General features: G+C 32.2%; 1 protein-coding gene and 1 long non-coding RNA gene across 8 annotated transcripts in view; one reads left to right on the forward strand and one right to left on the reverse strand.

Moving 5' to 3' along the window:
• The window catches only part of LOC143052932 (choline transporter-like protein 1), a 69,796-nt gene that overhangs the window by 25,990 nt on the left and 23,305 nt on the right, over positions 1-20,501 (forward strand). For 6 of the 7 annotated variants that reach the window (XM_076226102.1, XM_076226145.1, XM_076226111.1 and 3 more), the window contains 7 exons: positions 3,112-3,213; positions 3,885-4,033; positions 9,023-9,235; positions 11,988-12,151; positions 13,920-14,009; positions 18,064-18,209; positions 19,373-19,559. In XM_076226102.1, coding sequence (XP_076082217.1) covers positions 3,112-3,213; positions 3,885-4,033; positions 9,023-9,235; positions 11,988-12,151; positions 13,920-14,009; positions 18,064-18,209; positions 19,373-19,559 — 1,051 coding nt within the window. Of the gene's footprint in view, positions 1-3,111; positions 3,214-3,884; positions 4,034-9,022; positions 9,236-10,587; positions 10,752-11,987; positions 12,152-13,919; positions 14,010-18,063; positions 18,210-19,372; positions 19,560-20,501 lie in introns of all 7 variants that reach the window. The other variant, XM_076226137.1, reaches the window with a different exon arrangement.
• The window catches only part of LOC143053012 (uncharacterized), a 41,583-nt gene continuing 32,941 nt past the window's right edge, over positions 11,860-20,501 (reverse strand). The window contains exons 2-3 of the long non-coding RNA XR_012971321.1: positions 19,039-19,124; positions 11,860-12,292 (exon numbers count right to left, since the gene is read on the reverse strand). This is a non-coding gene — a long non-coding RNA (uncharacterized LOC143053012). The remainder of the gene's footprint in view (positions 12,293-19,038; positions 19,125-20,501) is intronic.

The following is a 20,501-nucleotide window of genomic DNA, read 5'->3' on the forward strand; positions in this document are numbered from 1 at the left end:
TTCGTCCGTCTGTCTGTCTGTTCGTTCGTTTGTCCGTCTGTCCCGCTTCAGGCTAAAGTTTTTGGTCAAGGTAGTTTTTGATGAAGTTGAAGTCCAATCAACTTGAAATTTAGTATACATGTGCCCTATGATATGATCTTTCTAATTTAAATGCCAAATTATAGTTTTGACCCCAATTTTACGGTTCACTGAACATAGAAAATGATAGTGCAAATTTCAGGTTAAAGTTTTTGGTCAAGGTAGTTTTTGATGAAGTTGAAGTCCAATCAACTTGAAACTTAGTATACATGTGCCCTATGATATGATCTTTCTAATTTAAATGCCAAATTATAGTTTTGACCCCAATTTTATGGTTCACTGAACATAGAAAATGATAGTGCAAATTTCAGGTTAAAGTTTTTGGTCAAGGTAGTTTTTGATAAAGTAGAAGTCCAATCAACTTGAAACTTAGTATACATGTTCCCTTTGATTAGATCATTCTAATTTTAATGCCAAATTAGAGAATTTATTCCAATTTCACGGTCCACTAAACATAGAAAATGATAGTGCGAGTGGGGCATCCGTGTACTGTGGACACATTCTTGTTGTCTAATAAGGCTACCTGATACACCTATATAGTTTATTATTATTGTTTTTGTCTAATAAGGCTACCTGATACACCTATATAGTTTATTATTATTGTTTTTGTCTAATAAGACTACCTGATACACCTATATAGTTTATTATTATTGTTTTTGTCTAATAAGGCTACCTGATACACCTATATAGTTTATTATTATTGTTTTTGTCTAATAAGACTACCTGATACACCTATATAGTTTATTATTATTGTTTTTGTCTAATAAGGCTACCTGATACACCTATATAGTTTATTATTATTGTTTTTGTCTAATAAGACTACCTGATACACCTATATAGTTTATTATTATTGTTTTTGTCTAATAAGACTACCTGATACACCTATATAGTTTATTATTATTGTTTTTGTCTAATAAGGCTACCTGATACACCTATATAGTTTATTATTATTGTTTTTGTCTAATAAGACTACCTGATACACCTATATAGTTTCTTATTATTGTTTTTGTCTAATAAGGCTACCTGATACACCTATATAGTTTATTATTATGTCTAATAAGGCTACCTGATACACCTATATAGTTTATTATTATTGTTTTTGTCTAATAAGGCTACCTGATACACCTATATAGTTTATTATTATTTGTACTTTACATCCTTACTTAAATGAATACTATAGGAGATTGTCATTTTTAGCTCACCTGGCCCAAAGGGCCAAGTGAGCTTTTCCCATCACTTGGCGTCCGTCGTCCGTCGTCTGTCGTCCGTCCGTCGTCTGTCGTCCGTCGTCGTCCGGCGTCGTTAACTTTTACAAAAATCTTCTCCTCTGAAACTACTGGGCCAAATTACACCAAACTTGGCCAAAATCATCATTGGGGTATCTAGTTTAAAAAATGTGTCCGGTGACCCGGCCAACTATCCAAAATGGCCGCCATGGCTAAAAATAGAACATAGGGGTAAAATGCAGTTTTTGGCTTATAACTCAAAAACCAAAGCATTTAGAGCAAATCTGACATGGGGGTAATATTGTTTATCAGGTCAAGATCTATCTGCCCTGAAATTTTCAGATAAATCGGATAACCTGTTGTTGGGTTGCTGCCCCTGAATTAGTAATTTTAAGGAAATTTTGCTGTTTTTGGTTATTATCTTGAATATTATTATAGATAGAGATAAACTGTAAACAGCAATAATGTTCAGCAAAGTAATATTTACAAATAAGTCAAAATGACCGAAATGGTCAGTTGACCCCTTTAGGAGTTATTGCCCTTTATAGTCAATTTTTAACCATTTTTCGTAAATCTTAGTGATCTTTTACAAAAATCTTCTCCTCTGAAACTACTTGGCGAAATCAATCCAAACTTGGCCACAACCATCTTTGGGGTATGTAGTTTGAAAAATGTGTCCAGCGACCCAGCCATCCAATCAAGATGGCCGCCATGGCTAAAAATAGAACCTTGGGTAAAATGCAGTTTTTGGCTTATAACTAAAAAACCAAAGCATTTAGAGTAAATCTGACAGAGGTAAATTTGTTTATCAGGTCAAGATCTACCTGCCCTGAAATTTTCAGATGAATTGGACAACCCGGTTTTGGGTTGCTGCCCCAGAATAAGTAATTTTAATGAAATTTTGCTGTTTTTGGTTATTATCTTGAATATTATTATAGATAGAGATAAACTGTAAACAGCAATAATGTTCAGCAAAAAAAGATTTACAAATAAGTCAAACATGACCGAAATGGTCAGTTGACCCCTTTAGGAGTTATTGCCCTTAATAGTCAATTTTTAACCATTTTTCGTAAATCTTAGTAATCTTTTACATCTTCTCCTCTGAAACTACTTGGCTAAATTACACCAAACTTGGCCAAAATCATCATTGGGGTATCTTGTTTAAAAATGTGTCCGGTGACCCGGCCAACCATCCAAGATGGCCGCCATGGCTAAAAATAGAACATAGGGGTAAAATGCAGTTTTGGGCTTATAACTCAAAAACCAAAGCATTTAGAGCAAATCTGACAAGGGGTAAAATTATGTAACAGGTCACGATCTATCTGCCCTGAAATTTTCAGATAAATCGGATAACCTGTTGTTGGGTTGCTGCCCCTGAATTAGTAATTTTAAGGAAATTTTGCTGTTTTTGGTTATTATCTTGAATATTGTTATAGATAGAGATAACTTGTAAACAGCAATAATGTTCAGCTAAGTAAGATCTAGAAATAAGTCAACATGACCAAAATCGTCAGTTGACCCCTTAAGGAGTTGTTGCCCATTTTATTCAATTTTTAACAATTTTCACTAATTTGGTAAATTTTTGTAAATTTTTACAAAATATTTTTCACTGTATCTAAAGGTCCAAGTTTATTATAGATAGAGAAAATTCTAAGTACCAAGAATGTTCAGTAAAGTAAGATCTACAAACACATCACTATCAGCAAAACACAATTTTGTCATGAATCCATCTGTGTCCTTTGTTTAATATGCACATAGACCAAGGTGAGCGACACAGGCTCTTTAGAGCCTCTAGTTTTGTTTACAGCCTGATTCATCAGAGAAAGCTCGGCTAACGAATTCCTCAGAGAACAGAGGATGTACAGACATACCTGTATTACTTATATTTATCCTGTTCTGGGCCGGAATGGTAAGTTCAAATAGATAAAAAGATGCACTTACTGCAATTGTGACTCCTATGCTTAAAAAGGTTTAAATTGCAGACAATATTTTAATTTCCTTTTTGACATCCATAAGAATAAATATTTTTTTTCAGGACTTTGTTGGTATGATAACTGGCTGTTTGCACTAATAAACTGAATAAATGCTCAAATCATTTTGAATGTTTTTGAGAAAAAATGAATTTTACTGTGCATATTGCTGTGTTTGTTAATTCCACATTGACTAGAGCTATTAGGGAAGGGTTGAGATATCACAAAACATATTTAACCCTGCCCATTTTTTCACTGGTCATATATTGTTGGAAACCTCTAGGCATAGTTAGTCTTGTATGTTTTTTAAACTTCAATAATAAGAAGAGTGGCTGTCAAAATGGTTGCTCCTTTACTAGATGTACCAACTTTTTCATTCATATGAGTTAATACTTGCTAATCTGTTGTCATCTTAAATGTGTTAGATATTTTCCTCTTAACATTAAGGAAAGAACAATCAATCAATTAGTTGAAGTTTAATTCCAGTGTATAATTTTAACACTGACACTACACATTGAAAATATCAATTGTACAACACTTAACAAAACATGAAAGATACTGTAAGAATCATTTCAATTTTTTTGCAATAAGTTAAAATATATGTTTTCAGATATACATAGCTGTATTTTCTGTGTCACATGGAGATGCCTTTAGATTGGTGTATGGTTACGATAGTTTTGGAAACACATGTGATGAAGATAATGCAGATAAGGCCATGGAAAATGTCTCATTGACAGGGCTCAACCATAAAGGAAAACCGTAAGTACCATCAAGTCCTAATGTCTCATTGACTGGGCTCAATCATAAAGGAAAACCGTAAGTACCATCAAATCCTAATGTCTCATTGACTGGACTCAATCATAAAGGAAAACCATAAGTACCATCAAATCCTAACGTCTCATTGACTGGACTCAATCATAAAGGAAAACCATAAGTACCATCAAATCCTAATGTCTCATTGACTGGGCTTAACCATAAAGGAAAACCGTAAGTACCATCTAATCCTAATGTCTCATTGACTGGACTCAATCATAAAGGAAAACCGTAAGTACCATCAAATCCTAATGTCTCATTGACTGGGCTCAATCATAAAGGAAAACTGTAAGTACCAATTAATCCTAATGTCTAATTGACTGGGCTCAACTATAAAGGAAAACCGTAAGTACCATCAAATCCTAATGTCTCATTGACTGGACTCAATCATAAAGGAAAACCGTAAGTATCATCAAATCCTAATGTCTCATTGACAGGACTCAATCATAAAGGAAAACCGTAAGTACCATCAAATCCTAATGTCTCATTGACTGTGCTCAATGATAAAGGAAAACTGTAAGTACCAATTAATCCTAATGTCTCATTGACTGGACTCAATCATAAAGGAAAACCGTAAGTACCATCAAATCCTAATGTCTCATTGACTGTGCTAAATCATAAAGGAAAACTGTAAGTACCAATTAATCCTAATGTCTCATTGACTGGACTCAATCATAAAGGAAAACCGTAAGTACCATCAAATTCTAATGTCTAATTGAATGGGCTCAACCATAAAGGAAAACCGTAAGTACCCTCAAATCCTAATGTCTAATTGACAGGACTCAATCATAAAGGAAAACTGTAAGTACCAATTAATCCTAATGTCTCATTGACACGACTCAATCATAAGGGAAAACCGTAAGTACCAATTAATCCTAACGTCTCATTGAATGGGCTCAATCATAAAGGAAAACTGTAAGTACCAATTAATTCTAATGTCTCATTGATTAAACTCAATCATAAAGGAAAACCATAAGTACCATCAAATCCTAATGTCTCATTGACTGGGCTCAACCCTAAAGGAAAACTGTAAGTACCATCAAATCCTAATGTCTCATTGACAGGACTCAATCATAAAGGAAAACCGTAAGTACCATCAAATCCTAATGTCTCATTGACTGGGCTCAACCCTAAAGGAAAACTGTAAGTACCATCAAATCCTATTGTCTCATTGACTGGACTCAATCATAAAGGAAAACTGTAAGTATCATCAAATCCTAATGTCTAATTGACAGGACTCAATCATAAAGGAAAACCGTAAGTACCAATCAATCCTAACGTCTCATTGACTGGGCTCCATCATAAAGGAAAACTGTAAGTACCAATTAATCCTAATGTCTCATTGACAGGACTCAATCATAAAGGAAAACCGTAAGTACCATCAAATCCTAATGTCTTATTGACAGGGATCAACCATAAAGGAAACTCGTAAATACCATCAAATCCTAATGTCTAATTGACAGGACTCAATCATAAAGGAAAACCGTAAGTACCATCAAATCCTAATGTCTCATTGACTGGACTCAATCATAAAGGAAAACCGTAAGTATCATCAAATCCTAATGTCTAATTGACAGGACTCAATCATAAAGGAAAACCCTAAGTACCAATCAATCCTAACGTCTCATTGACTGGGCTCAATCATATAGGAAAACCGTAAGTACCATCAAATCCTAATGTCTCATTGACTGGATTCAATAATAAAGGAAAACTGTAAGTACCATCAAGTCCTAATGTCTTATTGACTGGACTCAACCCTAAAAGAAAATTGTAAGTACCATCAAATCCTAATGTCTCATTGACAGGACTCAATCATATAGGAAAACCGTAAGTACCATCAAATCCTAATGTCTCATTGACTGGATTCAATAATAAAGGAAAACTGTAAGTACCATCAAGTCCTAATGTCTTATTGACTGGGCTCAACCCTAAAAGAAAATTGTAAGTACCATCAAATCCTAATGTCTCATTGACTGGGCTCAACCATAAAGGAAACCGTAAGTACCATCAAATCCTAATGTCTCATTGACAGGGATCAACCATAAAGGAAAACCGTAAGTACCATCAAATCCTAATATTTCATTGACTGGCCTCAACCATAAAGGAAAACTGTAAGTACCAATTAATCCTAATGTCTCATTGACTGGACTCAATCATAAAGGAAAACCGTAAGTACCATCAAATCCTAATGTCTCATAGACTGGACTCAATCATAAAGGAAAACCGTAAGTACCATCAAATCCTAATATCTCATTGACAGGGATCAACCATAAAGGAAAACCGTAAGTACCATCAAATCCTAATGTCTCATTGACAGGACTCAATCATAAAGGAAAACTGTAAGTACCATCAAGTCCTAATGTCTCATTGACTGGGCTCAACCCTAAAGGAAAACTGTAAGTACCATCAAATCCTAATGTCTCATTGACAGGACTCAATCATAAAGGAAAACCGTAAGTACCATCAAATCCTAATGTCTCATTGGCTGGACTCAATCGTAAAGGAAAACCGTAAGTATCATCAAATCCTAATGTCTAATTGACAGGACTCAATCATAAAGGAAAACCGTAAGTACCAATCAATCCTAACGTCTCATTGACTGGACTCAATCATAAAGAAAAACTGTAAGTACCAATTAATCCTAATGTCTCATTGACAGGACTCAATCATAAAGGAAAACCGTAAGTACCATCAAATCCTCATGTCTCGTTGACAGGGATCAACCATAAAGGAAAACCGTAAATACCATCAAATCCTAATGTCTAATTGACAGGACTCAATCATAAAGGAAAACCGTAAGTACCATCAAATCCTAATGTCTCATTGACTGGACTCAATCATAAAGGAAAACCGTAAGTATCATCAAATCCTAATGTCTAATTGACAGGACTCAATCATAAAGGAAAACCGTAAGTACCAATCAATCCTAACGTCTCATTGACTGGGCTCAATCATAAAGGAAAACTGTAAGTACCAATTAATCCTAATGTCTCATTGATAGGACTCAATCATAAAGGAAAACCATAAGTACCATCAAATCCTAATGTCTCATTGACAGGGATCAACCATAAAGGAAAACCATAAGTACCATCAAATCCTAATGTCTCATTGACTGGATTCAATAATAAAGGAAAACTGTAAGTACCATCAAGTCCTAATGTCTTATTGACTGGGCTCAACCCTAAAGGAAAATTGTAAGTACCATCAAATCCTAATGTCTCATTGACTGGGCTCAACCATAAAGGAAAACCGTAAGTACCATAAAATCCTAATGTCTCATTGACAGGGATCAACCATAAAGGAAAACCGTAAGTACCATCAAATCCTAATATCTCATTGACTGGCCTCAACCATAAAGGAAAACTGTAAGTACCAATTAATCCTAATGTCTCTATGACTGGACTCAATCATAAAGGAAAACTGTAAGTACCATCAAGTCCTAATGTCTCATTGACTGGACTCAATCATAAAGGAAAACCTTAAGTACCATCAAATCCTAATGTCTCATTGACTGGACTCAATCATAAAGGAAAACCGTAAGTACCATCAAATCCTAATATCTCATTGACAGGGATCAACCATAAAGGAAAACCGTAAGTACCATCAAATCCTAATGTCTCATTGACAGGACTCAATCATAAAGGAAAACTGTAAGTACCATCAAATCCAAATGTCTCATTGACTGGGATCAACCATAAAGGAAAACTGTAAGTACCATCAAATCCTAATGTCTCATTGACTAGACTCAATCATAAAGGAAAACCGTAAGTACCATCAAATCCTAATGTCTCATTGACAGGACTCAATCATAAAGGAAAACCGTAAGTACCAGCATTGCAAATGTCTTTTGTCTGATCTCAGCCAAAAAGAAAACTTGAGGTTTTACCATCTAAATAAATTATTGTCAAATAAAACTACAGTAAATTCAGAGATTATTGTGTTCATTTATTATTGCAATTTCAAGTTTTATCCTTGTCCTTCTGTATGTCAATCTGTCTACATCTGAATCTTGTTTCTGTTCTATTACTTGAGTTTGCCTCAACTAAATATTATACATCTTATGCACAATGCTAATGAAAACATAACACAGATCAAATTTGAATTTGGTGACATTATTTTCACCATTCTAGAGTTATGCCCCTTTACAGATGGAAAAATTACTGATTTTTCATTTCCGTACCCTAACTTAAGTTTGCTTCAACCAAATGTTATCAAACTTTAAACACAATCCTTTTTGCCACAAAACTCAGATCAAGTACTAATTTGGGTAGCGTCGCTTGTACAGTTTTGAGTTTATATCCCTTTATAACATTATTTGCAAGCGGGGGCATCATCTGTATCCCATGGACACATTCTGCATTTATTGAAGAATGGACATAAAATCAAGACGAATTATTGCGATTTTCAGGAAAATTGACATACAGATATCTGTATCAGAATGTGAGTTCTTATTATGCCCTTAATAACCAAGTCCCATTATTTAAAACCTCGCAATAATTTCTGAATCTACCAGTACAGTATTAGTTTCAACAAATCTAAATTTTTCATTATCACAACACAACCTTAACCCTTTCCCCCATTAAGACGCCTTGTGACGTCTGTGTGGTACCTCAGTTTAAATGCTTTGACTAGGAAATGTCAGTATCAAACTTAATAAAATTCATATCCAATGTGAAAAGGATATTCGTAAGAATACTTACTTATATTTATTTGATGAAATTTTCTTTTTCACAATGCTTTAATACTTTGAAGCATATTTTAGCATTTTATTGAAAAATCTTATGGAATCAAGTATGCAAATTTTTAAATCAGATTTCATTGATTAAAGGGTTAAAGGAAAACCATAAGTTTCAACAAATTCAAATGTCTCAGTGTCAATTTAGCTTCCTTCTAATAAAACTGTAATCATTCATGAATTCGTTTTTTGTTTTTCAGTTATGTTTTCTTTCTTGATATCAGAAAACCGCTTGAGACAACGATGTTATGTGTAACTAAATGTCCAGATATAGAGATTGATAATATTAATGGAGTACAGGAGTTTGCCATAAAAGAAGGTTCAAATTTATGTCGTTACGATGTACCAATAGACAAAATCACAGATGATGCAAATAAAGATAAATGTCCACAAGTGTTCCCTGTATGGAAAAGGTAATTACATCCACAGAGGAATAATCATTTTTTTACGCTATTTTAAAAATTGGGAAATAATGTGATGTCCATCTTCTAGAGATTGTTAGTTAAAGGGTGTAAGTTAAGGGGATTACTCATAGTTTTAGGAAATTAACTGTTGACTTTAGATCGTAGGCATTCAATATTCAGTTGTTACAAATTTTGTTTATGAAGCCATAGTGACAGAATTTAATAATTGCTGGGAGGAAAAATAGTATAAAACTACCATTTGCTTAATTACAGAAGAAATGTTTTGCCATAAAAAGATAAATATTTTATGTAGGTTTATGTCATTACTCTCTCATAATTTCAATCAAGTGATTTTATAACAAATTATGAATCATCAATTGGATAGCCACATTTTCAATGTTTTATGTGTTAAAATAAGGATCAATTGATGGATTGTGTGTTTCTGGTCTACACCTTATTAAGATAAGAAAGAATTCATATTTTTTTCATGTTTTAATTTTTGAAATGCAAACTGAAAACCATATCTAAGAAAAAATAAAAAAAATGAAAATACCAAAATCCATCAATATGAATCTTAAATTTTAACTTTTGAAATGTATTATGAAATTAAAATCCATTTCCAACAATACTTTTTGAGCCTATAAATATTATTTTACTACCACTCACAAATGTGTGGTATACTTCATACATACATTGTCTTCTCCATCCAATTAGAACTGCATATATGTATGGGGTTAAATTGATGAGTAATCAATTTGATCCTGGAATCCTTTTTATTATCAGAATAAATGACAACATAAAACTCACTTAATAATTAATACAGAAAAAGCACTAGTTCTAATAATGTCACTAACAGAGGGAATCAAAAGATTAAAAAAATGCATACATGTATGTAAGCTATAACTATAGGTCAACTAAAGGCCTACAACAAAGAACAAAAGCCATACCTTAGTAAAGTGAGGTAAATATCAATTAGTACACATCCAATAGATTAAGTGAACACAAATAATCAGTCTGAGAAAAGCATGACCTTGTACAATGCAAAACATAGGTATTGACAGGATGTAAGGCTGAAAATATGCAAAAAATGCTAAAGCAATACATTTTTAGTATTAATTTTTTCGTAGCAAAATATATATTAACTGATAGAACTTATCTAAGTTTACTGCCTCTATAAACAATACACCATAAAAATTCAGTTGACTTCAACCAATGATTATGAAATGGCCTGTCTATAACTAAAAAAAAATGGCTAGCCACAGGTATTTCACCTTGGGCCATATAAATAAAGTCAAACAATTAAGGATGCAGATGTACTATATCTTGGTAACTTTGTGACGTACCTCATTTGAATTTTTCAGCCAACCTTTGATGAGTTATTGTGTACCTGGAAGCCTTGCTAAATTAATTGATAAAGGAAACTCTATCATAGCATATTTTAACAGTTTTGATCTTTTCAACAAACTTACAAGTGACTTAGCTAGAGCATGGAGAGAAATTCTCCAGCTTTGTGTTCTAGCACTAGGTATAATTTGCTGTTATATTTATATATGTGTTATATTTTACAATGGGAGAAAAAGCTATTACAGATGACAAACTTTAAGTATTTAAGAAAATGATTTAAAAAGTTAAAAGGCTTTAAAAGAAAATAATTTTAAATTCTCATTTTATAACTCCCAATTGGATTTGTTTCAGTTTCATGTTGAATTTTATAATTTCAGTATTTCTTTACTGAAAATCAGTACAGAAAAAAGTATAATCAAATTTCTTTAATTCATATACATTTCTGGATAAAGAATGAGATTTTGAAATTAATTGAATGTGTTCCTGCTGTGGACTTTTCATTATTTTTGGAAAACCTTAATATTTCAAAGATAATTTTGGGCTACTGGTACCAACTTATTTTTAAGTTAAACGTTTTTATCAGTTAAGCATGCAAGGAAAAGTCACTTAATCTAACAAATGATCTTATCAAAACTTACTGGTGTTTTAATTTCATTTAATGCTTAGTTTAGTGATTTCCATTACTGGAGAAATTAAAGTAAAAATTATTATTCATTGAATAATATAAATCACTTGTGTTAATGTTCATTGAATTATTATTAATCTCTTGTGTTAATGTTCAAGTGTAATAGCTTTTCTGTATACTGGTGTTCTTTTTAAGCAAGTGGTATTAGGTCAAACCATATTATATTTTCAAGGACAGATGTAGTCCTTGATAATTTTACACACAATTAACAAAATTACTAACCAACTGAACCAAATTAAAAACTAGATTTGAATATTATTTTAAGTAATATTCGAATGCTATTTTCAGAGTATTTTTTTCCAATTTCATAATGTAGTTGCTGTTTATTCAATCAGATGCATTAAATGATAACTTTTGGATTTATTCTTACATATCTTTATGAATTGTGAATTATGGTGTGACCTACATCATGTTTTATATTTTAGCACTCAATGTTTATGTGCCTGAGTTTTGTTTCTTTCCTAGCATTTTTTTCTTTGGTTCAGTTTGGTTTTTAGATACATTTTGTATTATCAGCTGATTTTCTGTTACAGTACTAATACTGTGCTGAGTATTGAAATGTGTTTTTGAAATAACAAACTTTCATGAACAAAAACTAACTAAATACATAAATAAAAATTTATTTATTTAGTGATAAAACAAAATCAGATGATAATATAATTTATTGTATTACATAAAACTAAGTTGGAATGTAATTAATTTTGTAGCAAATTTCTTTTTTCCTATTTGCAGTGACGATTTGTTGTTTAGGTGTGTCCCCAGTAAACTTACTGTTTTGGGGGACAAACTGGCAGTTCTTTTTGAATTTCTGAATAAAAGTGATACGTTCCAGAAAGCTCTGAGTGATCTTTATGCTTCATGGAAAGAAATGATTCTTCTTTGTCTTCTGGCTTTAGGTAGGAATATATTTTTCATTGTGAGATCAATGTCATTCAAACATATTATTTTTGTCACATCCCCATTTCATGTGTGTCCATTAGATATAAACATCCATTCTTGCAGTCATTTGGCAGTTCTTCATGCTTTTTCACTTTTCTCTATAACAATAAATATTTTCATCAATTTCAAACTCAAGCTAAACATAAAATAAAAGCTATATTAAATTAAATAGGTATGCTTTATAACCTTGAAGCTATAAGTTATTAAATTAAATAGGTATGCTTTATAACCTTGAAGCTATAAGTTATATTAAATTAAATAGGTATGCTTTATAACCTTGAAGCTATAAGCTATATTAAATGAAATAGGTATGCTTTATAACCTTGAAGCTATAAGTTATTAAATTAAATAGGTATGTTTTATAACCTTGAAGTTATATTAAATTAAATAGGTATGCCTTATAACCTTGAAGCTATATTAAATTAAATAGGTATGCTTTATAACCTTGAAGCTATAAGCTATATTAAATGAAATAGGTATGCTTTATAACCTTGAAGCTATAAGTTATTAAATTAAATAGGTATGTTTTATAACCTTGAAGCTATAAGCTATATTAAATTAAATAGGTATGCTTTATAACCTTGAAGCTATAAGTTATATTAAATTAAATAGGTATGCTTTATAACCTTGAAGCTATAAGCTATATTAAATGAAATAGGTATGCTTTATAACCTTGAAGCTATAAGTTATTAAATTAAATAGGTATGTTTTATAACCTTGAAGTTATATTAAATTAAATAGGTATGCCTTATAACCTTGAAGCTATATTAAATTAAATAGGTATGCTTTATAACCTTGAAGCTATAAGCTATATTAAATTAAATAGGTATGTTTTATAACCTTGAAGCTATAAGCTATATTAAATTAAATAGGTATGTTTTATAACCTTGAAGCTATAAGCTATATTAAATTAAATAGGTATGTTTTATAACCTTGAAGCTATAAGTTATTAAGAGACTTGACAGGTTCTGTAAATTTTTCTGTTATCTGTACTTCTCTAATTTTTTCATTTCCCATTTCCTGATAGTTTGTATAAATTTGTTCTCCTCACTACGAAATAACTGTTCACAGCAAATCATGATTTTATGAAATAAAATTTTCTTGATTACTTCTGAATTTCCTATTGTGACGTCATGAAAAAAGGCAATCATGACTGATGACATCCCATGAAAAGAACACAACTTTCTACAAACCTTTGAAAGGTAAGGATAAAAGTCATTAGAGAAACAGATTCGACCACTATAACTCATGTATTAAAATATTTCTTCACTCTCAATAGTTTAATTTTGATTGTTTAAAAAACTTTGCAAGTAAATAAATGAAGGATTGCCATGACAATATGAAAGGATTATGTTTTTCTCTTGTTTATTATTAACATCTATGGCAACAATATCGTTACTAATCAAACATATCTTTTGTTTTGTCACCTTTGTTCATGTTTTTTGTTCATGTGGTTTTGTTTTCATTTTTCTATATTTATTGTTTTTTATAACATCAATAATACTTTTATATATTTCACTATTTTGATTTAATGGTATGTGAAATAACATTCTTTAATACAATTATTGATTTTAGACCATATTTCCAATTTTCATTTTTTTGTTGAAAATACATTGTATAAAGAGAATACATGTAGCAGTTACAAATTTCAAGCATATCAAGCCTTGTGATCACAGAATTGCAGTTTGTGACATTTATTGCAACAAATCTTATTTAATTTTACAGTTTTTGCTATAATAATGGTTTTACTGATCAGATTCATGGCTTCCATCATTGTATATGTCATCTTAGGTGTAGCTATAGTAGCCAGTTTAGGTAAGTATATGTCGTTAAGGCATGAATTGGGAGGAGGGGGTAGTATGCAGTTAGGGAAAGCAAATTTGGTTTTCGGACACAGTTATCGTCCTTTGATTGTCTTTGTCTACAAGTAGAGTCCCTAGTTTGGACAGTGTATAACCTGCAAATTTTTAGCTCACCTGTCCCGAAGGGACAAGTGAGCTTATGCCATCACTTGGCGTCCGTCGTCGTCTGTCGTCCGTCGTCTGTCGTCGTCTGTCGTCGTAAACTATTTCAAGAATCTTCTCCTCTGAAACTACTGGGCCAAATACTTTCAAACTTTAACTGAATGTTCCTTAGGGTATCTAATTTATAAATTGTATCCGAAGTTTTGATCTATCAACAAACATGGTCGCCATTGCTAAAAATAGAACATAGGGGTCAAATGCAGTTTTTGGCTTATAAACTCAAAAACCAAAGCATTTAGAGCAAATCTGACATGGGGTAATATTGTTTATCAGGTCAAGATCTATCTGCCCTGAAATTTTCAGATGAATCAGACAACCTGTTGTTGGGTTGCTGCCCCTGAATTGGTAATTTTAAGGAAATTTTGCTGTTTTTGGTTATTATCTTGAATATTATTATAGATAGAGATAAACTGTAAACAGGAATAATGTTCAGCAAAGTAAGATTTACAAATAAGTCAACATGACGGAAATGGTCAGTTGACCCCTTTAGGAGTTATTGCCCTTTATAGTCAATTTTTAACCATTTTTCGTAAATCTTAGTAATCTTTTACAAAAATCTTCTCCTCTGAAACTACTGGGCCAAATACTTCCAAACTTTAATTGAATGTTTCTTAGGGTATCTAGTTTGTAAATTGTATCCGAAGTTATGATCTATCAACAAACATGGTCGCCATTGCTAAAAATAGAACATAGGGGTCAAATGCAGTTTTTGGCTTATAACTCCAAAACCAAAGCATTTAGAGCAAATCTGACATGGGGTAATATTGTTTATCAGGTCAAGATCTATCTGCCCTAAAATTTTCAGATGAATCAGACAACCTGTTGTTGGGTTGCTGCCCCTGAATTGGTAATTTTAAGGAAATTTTGCTGTTTTTATGCCCCACCTACGATAGTAAAGGGGCATTATGTTTTCTGGTCTGTGCGTCCGTCCGTCCGTCCGTCTGTTCGTTCGTCCGTCCGTCTGTCCGTCCGTCTGTCCCGCTTCAGGTTAAAGTTTTTGGTCAAGGTAGTTTTTGATGAAGTTTAAGTCCAATCGACTTCAAACTTAGTACACATGTCCCCTATGATATGATCTTTCTAATTTTAATGCCAAATTAGAGTTTTTACCCCCATTTCACGGTCCACTGAACATGGAAAATGATAGTGCGAGTGGGGCATTCGTGTACTGAGGACACATTCTTGTTGGTTATTATCTTGAATATTATTATAGATAGAGATAAACTGTAAACAGGAATAATGTTCAGCAAAGTAAGATTTACAAATAAGTCAACATAACGGAAATGGTCAGTTGACCCCTTTAGGAGTTATTGCTCTTTATAGTCAATTTTTAACCATTTTTCGTAAATCTTAGTAATCTTTTACAAAAATCTTCTCCTCTGAAACTACTGGGCCAAATACTTCCAAACTTTAACTGAATGTTCCTTAGGGTATCTAGATTGTAAATTGTATCCGAAGTTGTGATCTATCAACAAACATGGTCGCCATTGCTAAAAATAGAACATAGGGGTCAAATGCAGTTTTTGGCTTATAACTCCAAAACCAAAGCATTTAGAGCAAATCTGACAGAGATAATATTGTTTATCAGGTCAAGATCTATCTGCCCTGAAATTTTCAGATGAATCAGACAACCTGTTGTTGGGTTATTGCCCCTGAATTGGTAATTTTAAAGAAATTTTGCTGTTTTTGGTTATTATCTTGAATATTATTATAGATAAAGATAAACTGTAAACAGGAATAATGTTCAGCAAAGTAAGATTTACAAATAAGTCAACATGACGGAAATGGTCAGTTGACCCCTTTAGGAGTTATTGCCCTTTATAGTCAATTTTTAACCATTTTTCGTAAATCTTAGTAATCTTTTACAAAAATCTTCTCCTCTGAAACTACTGGGCCAAATACTTCCAAACTTTAACTGAATGTTCCTTAGGGTATCTAGTTTGTAAATTGTATCCGAAGTTAAGATCTATCAACAAACATGGTCGCCATTGCTAAAACTAGAACATAGGGGTCAAATGCAGTTTTTGGCTTATAACTCAAAAACCAAAGCATTTAGAGCAAATCTGACATGGGGTAATATTGTTTATCAGGTCAAGATCTATCTGCCCTGAAATTTTCAGATGAATCAGACAACCTGTTGTTGGGTTGCTGCCCCTGAATTGATAATTTTAAGGAAATTTTGCTGTTTTTGTTTATTATCTTGAATATAATTATAGATAGAAATAAACTGTAAACAGCAATAATGTTCAGCAAAGTAAGATCTTCAATTAAGTCAAATTGACCAAAATTGTCAATTGACCACTTAAGGAGTTATTGCCCTTTAAAGACTTTTTTTACAATTTGTTCATCATGTTGACTTACTTTAAAAAATCTTCTCCTTTGAAACTGCTGTATCAATTTCAGCCAAACTTAGGCTAAATGAGTTTTAGAGTATCTAGTATAAATTTTATATTTTATTTCCTTGTATGTCAAGAAACATAGCTCCTATGGCTAAAATAGAACATAGGAGAAAATGATTATTTTTTTTGGCTTTTGAAGAAAATAGGACGATCCAAAAAACATTTAAATAAATTGAAAAGCCAAAATAATCATTGATGAGAGATTTAACCAAAAGAATTAAGGTGAGCGATTCAGGCTCTTGAGAGCCTCTTGTTTAATACACCTTCCAAATTGATTTTTTAAATTTGATTTTTTGATGTCTTAAATGTCTATGTGTATTTAAAAAAAACGTGCTCCTACGTTGTTGGATAGTAAGAGCATGTTTTTTTATGCCCCTGCTGTAGCGGAGGGAGCATTATTATTTATCTTGGTGTGATCAGGGGTGTACAGAATTGTACACCGTTGTTGAAAATTCATTCACCCTGAGGCACAGCCGAATGGGTGTATGAATTTTCAACAACGATGTAAATTCCGTACACCCCTGATTACACCGAGATAACAAATTTATTTCTTATGAACAATTCCTTTACTCATTTTGAAACCAGGATGTAAAATTGAAAAAATGGTAATGAAAAATATACACTGTAACATTTTTTCAATGTCCATGTTGCTGCGCATTATAAAATACTTTTTACCTTATTTTTGGAAAAATTGAGAATTTTTGTTCTTTTGAGTATTCTGGAGAGAAAAAAAATTTATTTAATTTTTTTTGAACTTTTTGGTTTTTTTAAAATTTTTTCCCACATTTCAATTTATTATTATTATTTTTTTGTTTTTGTTGTTTTTTTCACTTTATTTTGGCAAAAAAATTTTTTTTTTAAATTTTGGCAAAATTTTATTTATCCCGGGGTGAATGAGGGTGGGGTGTTATTTACACCGGGGTAATTAACCAATCAGATTGCAGTATTTTGGCTGCATAAGAAATAATAAGTTTTACCCTTGTCCGTCTGTAAGTACATATGTTTGTACGTCCTAAAATTGTTTCCGTTCTCTAACTTGAGTGGCTTCACTTTAACCATTCTCGAGTTATGCTCCTTTATAAATGGAAAAATTGCAAAATTTTTAGTTTCGGTTCTCTAACTATGTTGGACTCAATTAAATGTTATAAAACTTAATCACAATGCTTATTACCACTAAACAAAGATCATATTTGAATTTTTGTGTCGTCACTTTAACCATTATCGAATTATGCCCTCTATAAATCTAAAAATTGAAAAAATTTTAGTTTCCCTTCTGTATCTTAAGTTTGCTCCAACAAAACATTATGAAACCTATTCACTTTACTTATTGCCACAAAACTCTGATCAGTACAAATTTGGGTAGCATCACTTTTATTGTTCTTGAGTTATGGCCCTTTATAATGTTGTATGTTGAACAGAAAAATTTTATGAATATTTATTTTTTGACAGCTGGTACTGGGTTTTTATGGTGGACCTATGCAGATATAGTTAGTGACCTGAATGATGATATAATGCACAAGATTCCACTTCTGGACATTGAAGTCAGGGCTAAAACAGCATTTCTTGTTTACTCTATTATAGCCTCAGTCTTAACAGTATGTACTTATATAACACTTATAACTCAATTATAGCCTCAGTCTAAATAGTAATCAGTTGTTAGATATGAAGGTTAACGCTGTAACAACAGACCAACATTGCTACAGCTTCAATGGTCTGAACTGTGGATTAATGCTAACATTTTGTGTTCAAATCTAAACATGATTTTTGTTAGAGTACGACAATCACTGTTTAGTATCTATATCATTAATAAACCACACCTTCATATTGAAATTTGTCATCACTTTGATGTCGATAGTGAGTTTATCAGGGAAAATTTTAAATAATTTTGATAAGGGGTGTATGACTTTTGTGCAGATTTAAAAACATTTCGATCTTTCATTTGCACCCATTTGATTCTTTCAAATAAGCCGATTCTATATTTGGTCCTATTTGTGTTTCTATTTTATGACACAAGTGAGTAAATATATGTACATGTACTATAGAAAGTAAATTGGTAAAATCTGAACATAAACTGTGTTCACTTATGTTTAAGTCAATTTTGTTTCATATTATTTGGGAACTTCGTTGTGATACTAACCGTCTCAATGGTCACGTGGTAGCATGTTTAACTATAGTACAGGAGGTTGCAGGTAGGAACCCCAGCTGATGAAACCAAAGACTTTAAAATTGGTATTTGGTGCTTTTATGCTAAGCACGCATCATTAAGGAGGAAGAGCAAAGACTGGTCGGCTAGGAGTCATAATTGTGTGTTCGATGAAGGTAACATGTCTGCCTGTGGACTCTAACGTTGTGAAATAGCACATAAAAAATCCAGCTCAGTTTGTAGGTCTGGTAAAAAGCAGGGTTATTATTGATTTTACTTACACATGTTCTTGCCCTGAATATATGCATACCAGTTTGCCATTATCATCTTCAATGTTGTCGTTGTGACACGATGAACATATTGTACACTGAAACGAACAGAAGAGGTTTATAATGATAATAAAAAAACTACATTCACCTGTAAATTACCTGTACAAAATTGGCACAAATGAAAGACACAAAAAAAGGTGCAAGGATAGGCGCAAATGGAAAATGTCAATGATAAGCAAAGTCAACTCTGATATTTTATCAATTGATTTTATAACAAAAAGAACTTTATTGTTCCAATCATTTGCTCCCTGAGTTATAAAGTTATTTATATAATCTTATTTTTCAGGTAATCCTTCTCTTGATAATCTTAGTAATGAGGAAGAGAGTTGGCTTGGTTGTAGCATTGTTCTATGAAGCAGGAGATTGTTTGTCCGCTGTACCACTACTGCTAGTACAGCCACTTTGGACATTCTTACTTCTAATGGCATTCTTCTTCTACTGGGTTATTATACTGGCATATCTATCAACATCAGGTAAGTTGGATATTTTAAATAGTATTTATAATATGTTAATACTTTAATTTTTAAAATAGGTATCTTTGAGTGTGATCATATTAAAACATGTAATATAAAAAAGAAGATGTGGTATGATTGCCAATGAGACAACTATCCACAAAAGACCAAAATGACACAGACCTTAACAACTATAGGTCACCGTACGGCCTTCAACAATGAGCAAAGCCCATACCGCATAGTCAGCTATAAAAGGCCCCGATAAGACAATGTAAAACAATTCAAACGAGAAAACTAACGGCCTTATTTATGTAAAAAAATGAACGAAAAACAAATATGTAACACATAAACAAACGACAACCACTGAATATACAGGTTCCTGACTTGGGACAGGCACATACATAAATAATGTGGCGGGGTTAAACATGTTAGCGGAATCCCAACCCTCCCCTAACCTGGGACAGTGGTATAACAGTACAACATAAGAACGAACTATAAAAATCAGTTGAAAAAGGCTTAACTCAATAATGTAAATTATTAACTAAATTTAGAATATACTCATTGAGTTTTCAAGTTTAGCCATTATAGATCTAAGTCAACTTTTAATTCACACTATCATCTTCTCATCATCTGCCAGTTGCTATCATTTAGGAGTAATTTGTTAGTTTCCTAGAAATTATAAACCACTCATTGTCTTTGCAAATTTTTTAGAGAGAGTAAAATAACAACTGCCGTAATTTATTGCATGCCTTTATTATTGCTTTATTTGAAGAATGTGCAAAATGTGAGATCTAATATTTTACGAAAATCTGCTTGCAGATATATGTATAAGATATCATAAGGCAAGTTTTTATTATTGAGATACACACCTAGTGGCATTATTTGCATTATTTAAACCTCACAAGAATTTGTGAATTTACTATATACTGTCAGACATATTACTGATTAAATGCTGATTTGATT

The sequence above is a fragment of the Mytilus galloprovincialis genome, chromosome 1 (assembly GCF_965363235.1).
Source record: "Mytilus galloprovincialis chromosome 1, xbMytGall1.hap1.1, whole genome shotgun sequence".
NCBI classification, from domain to species: domain Eukaryota; kingdom Metazoa; phylum Mollusca; class Bivalvia; order Mytilida; family Mytilidae; genus Mytilus; species Mytilus galloprovincialis.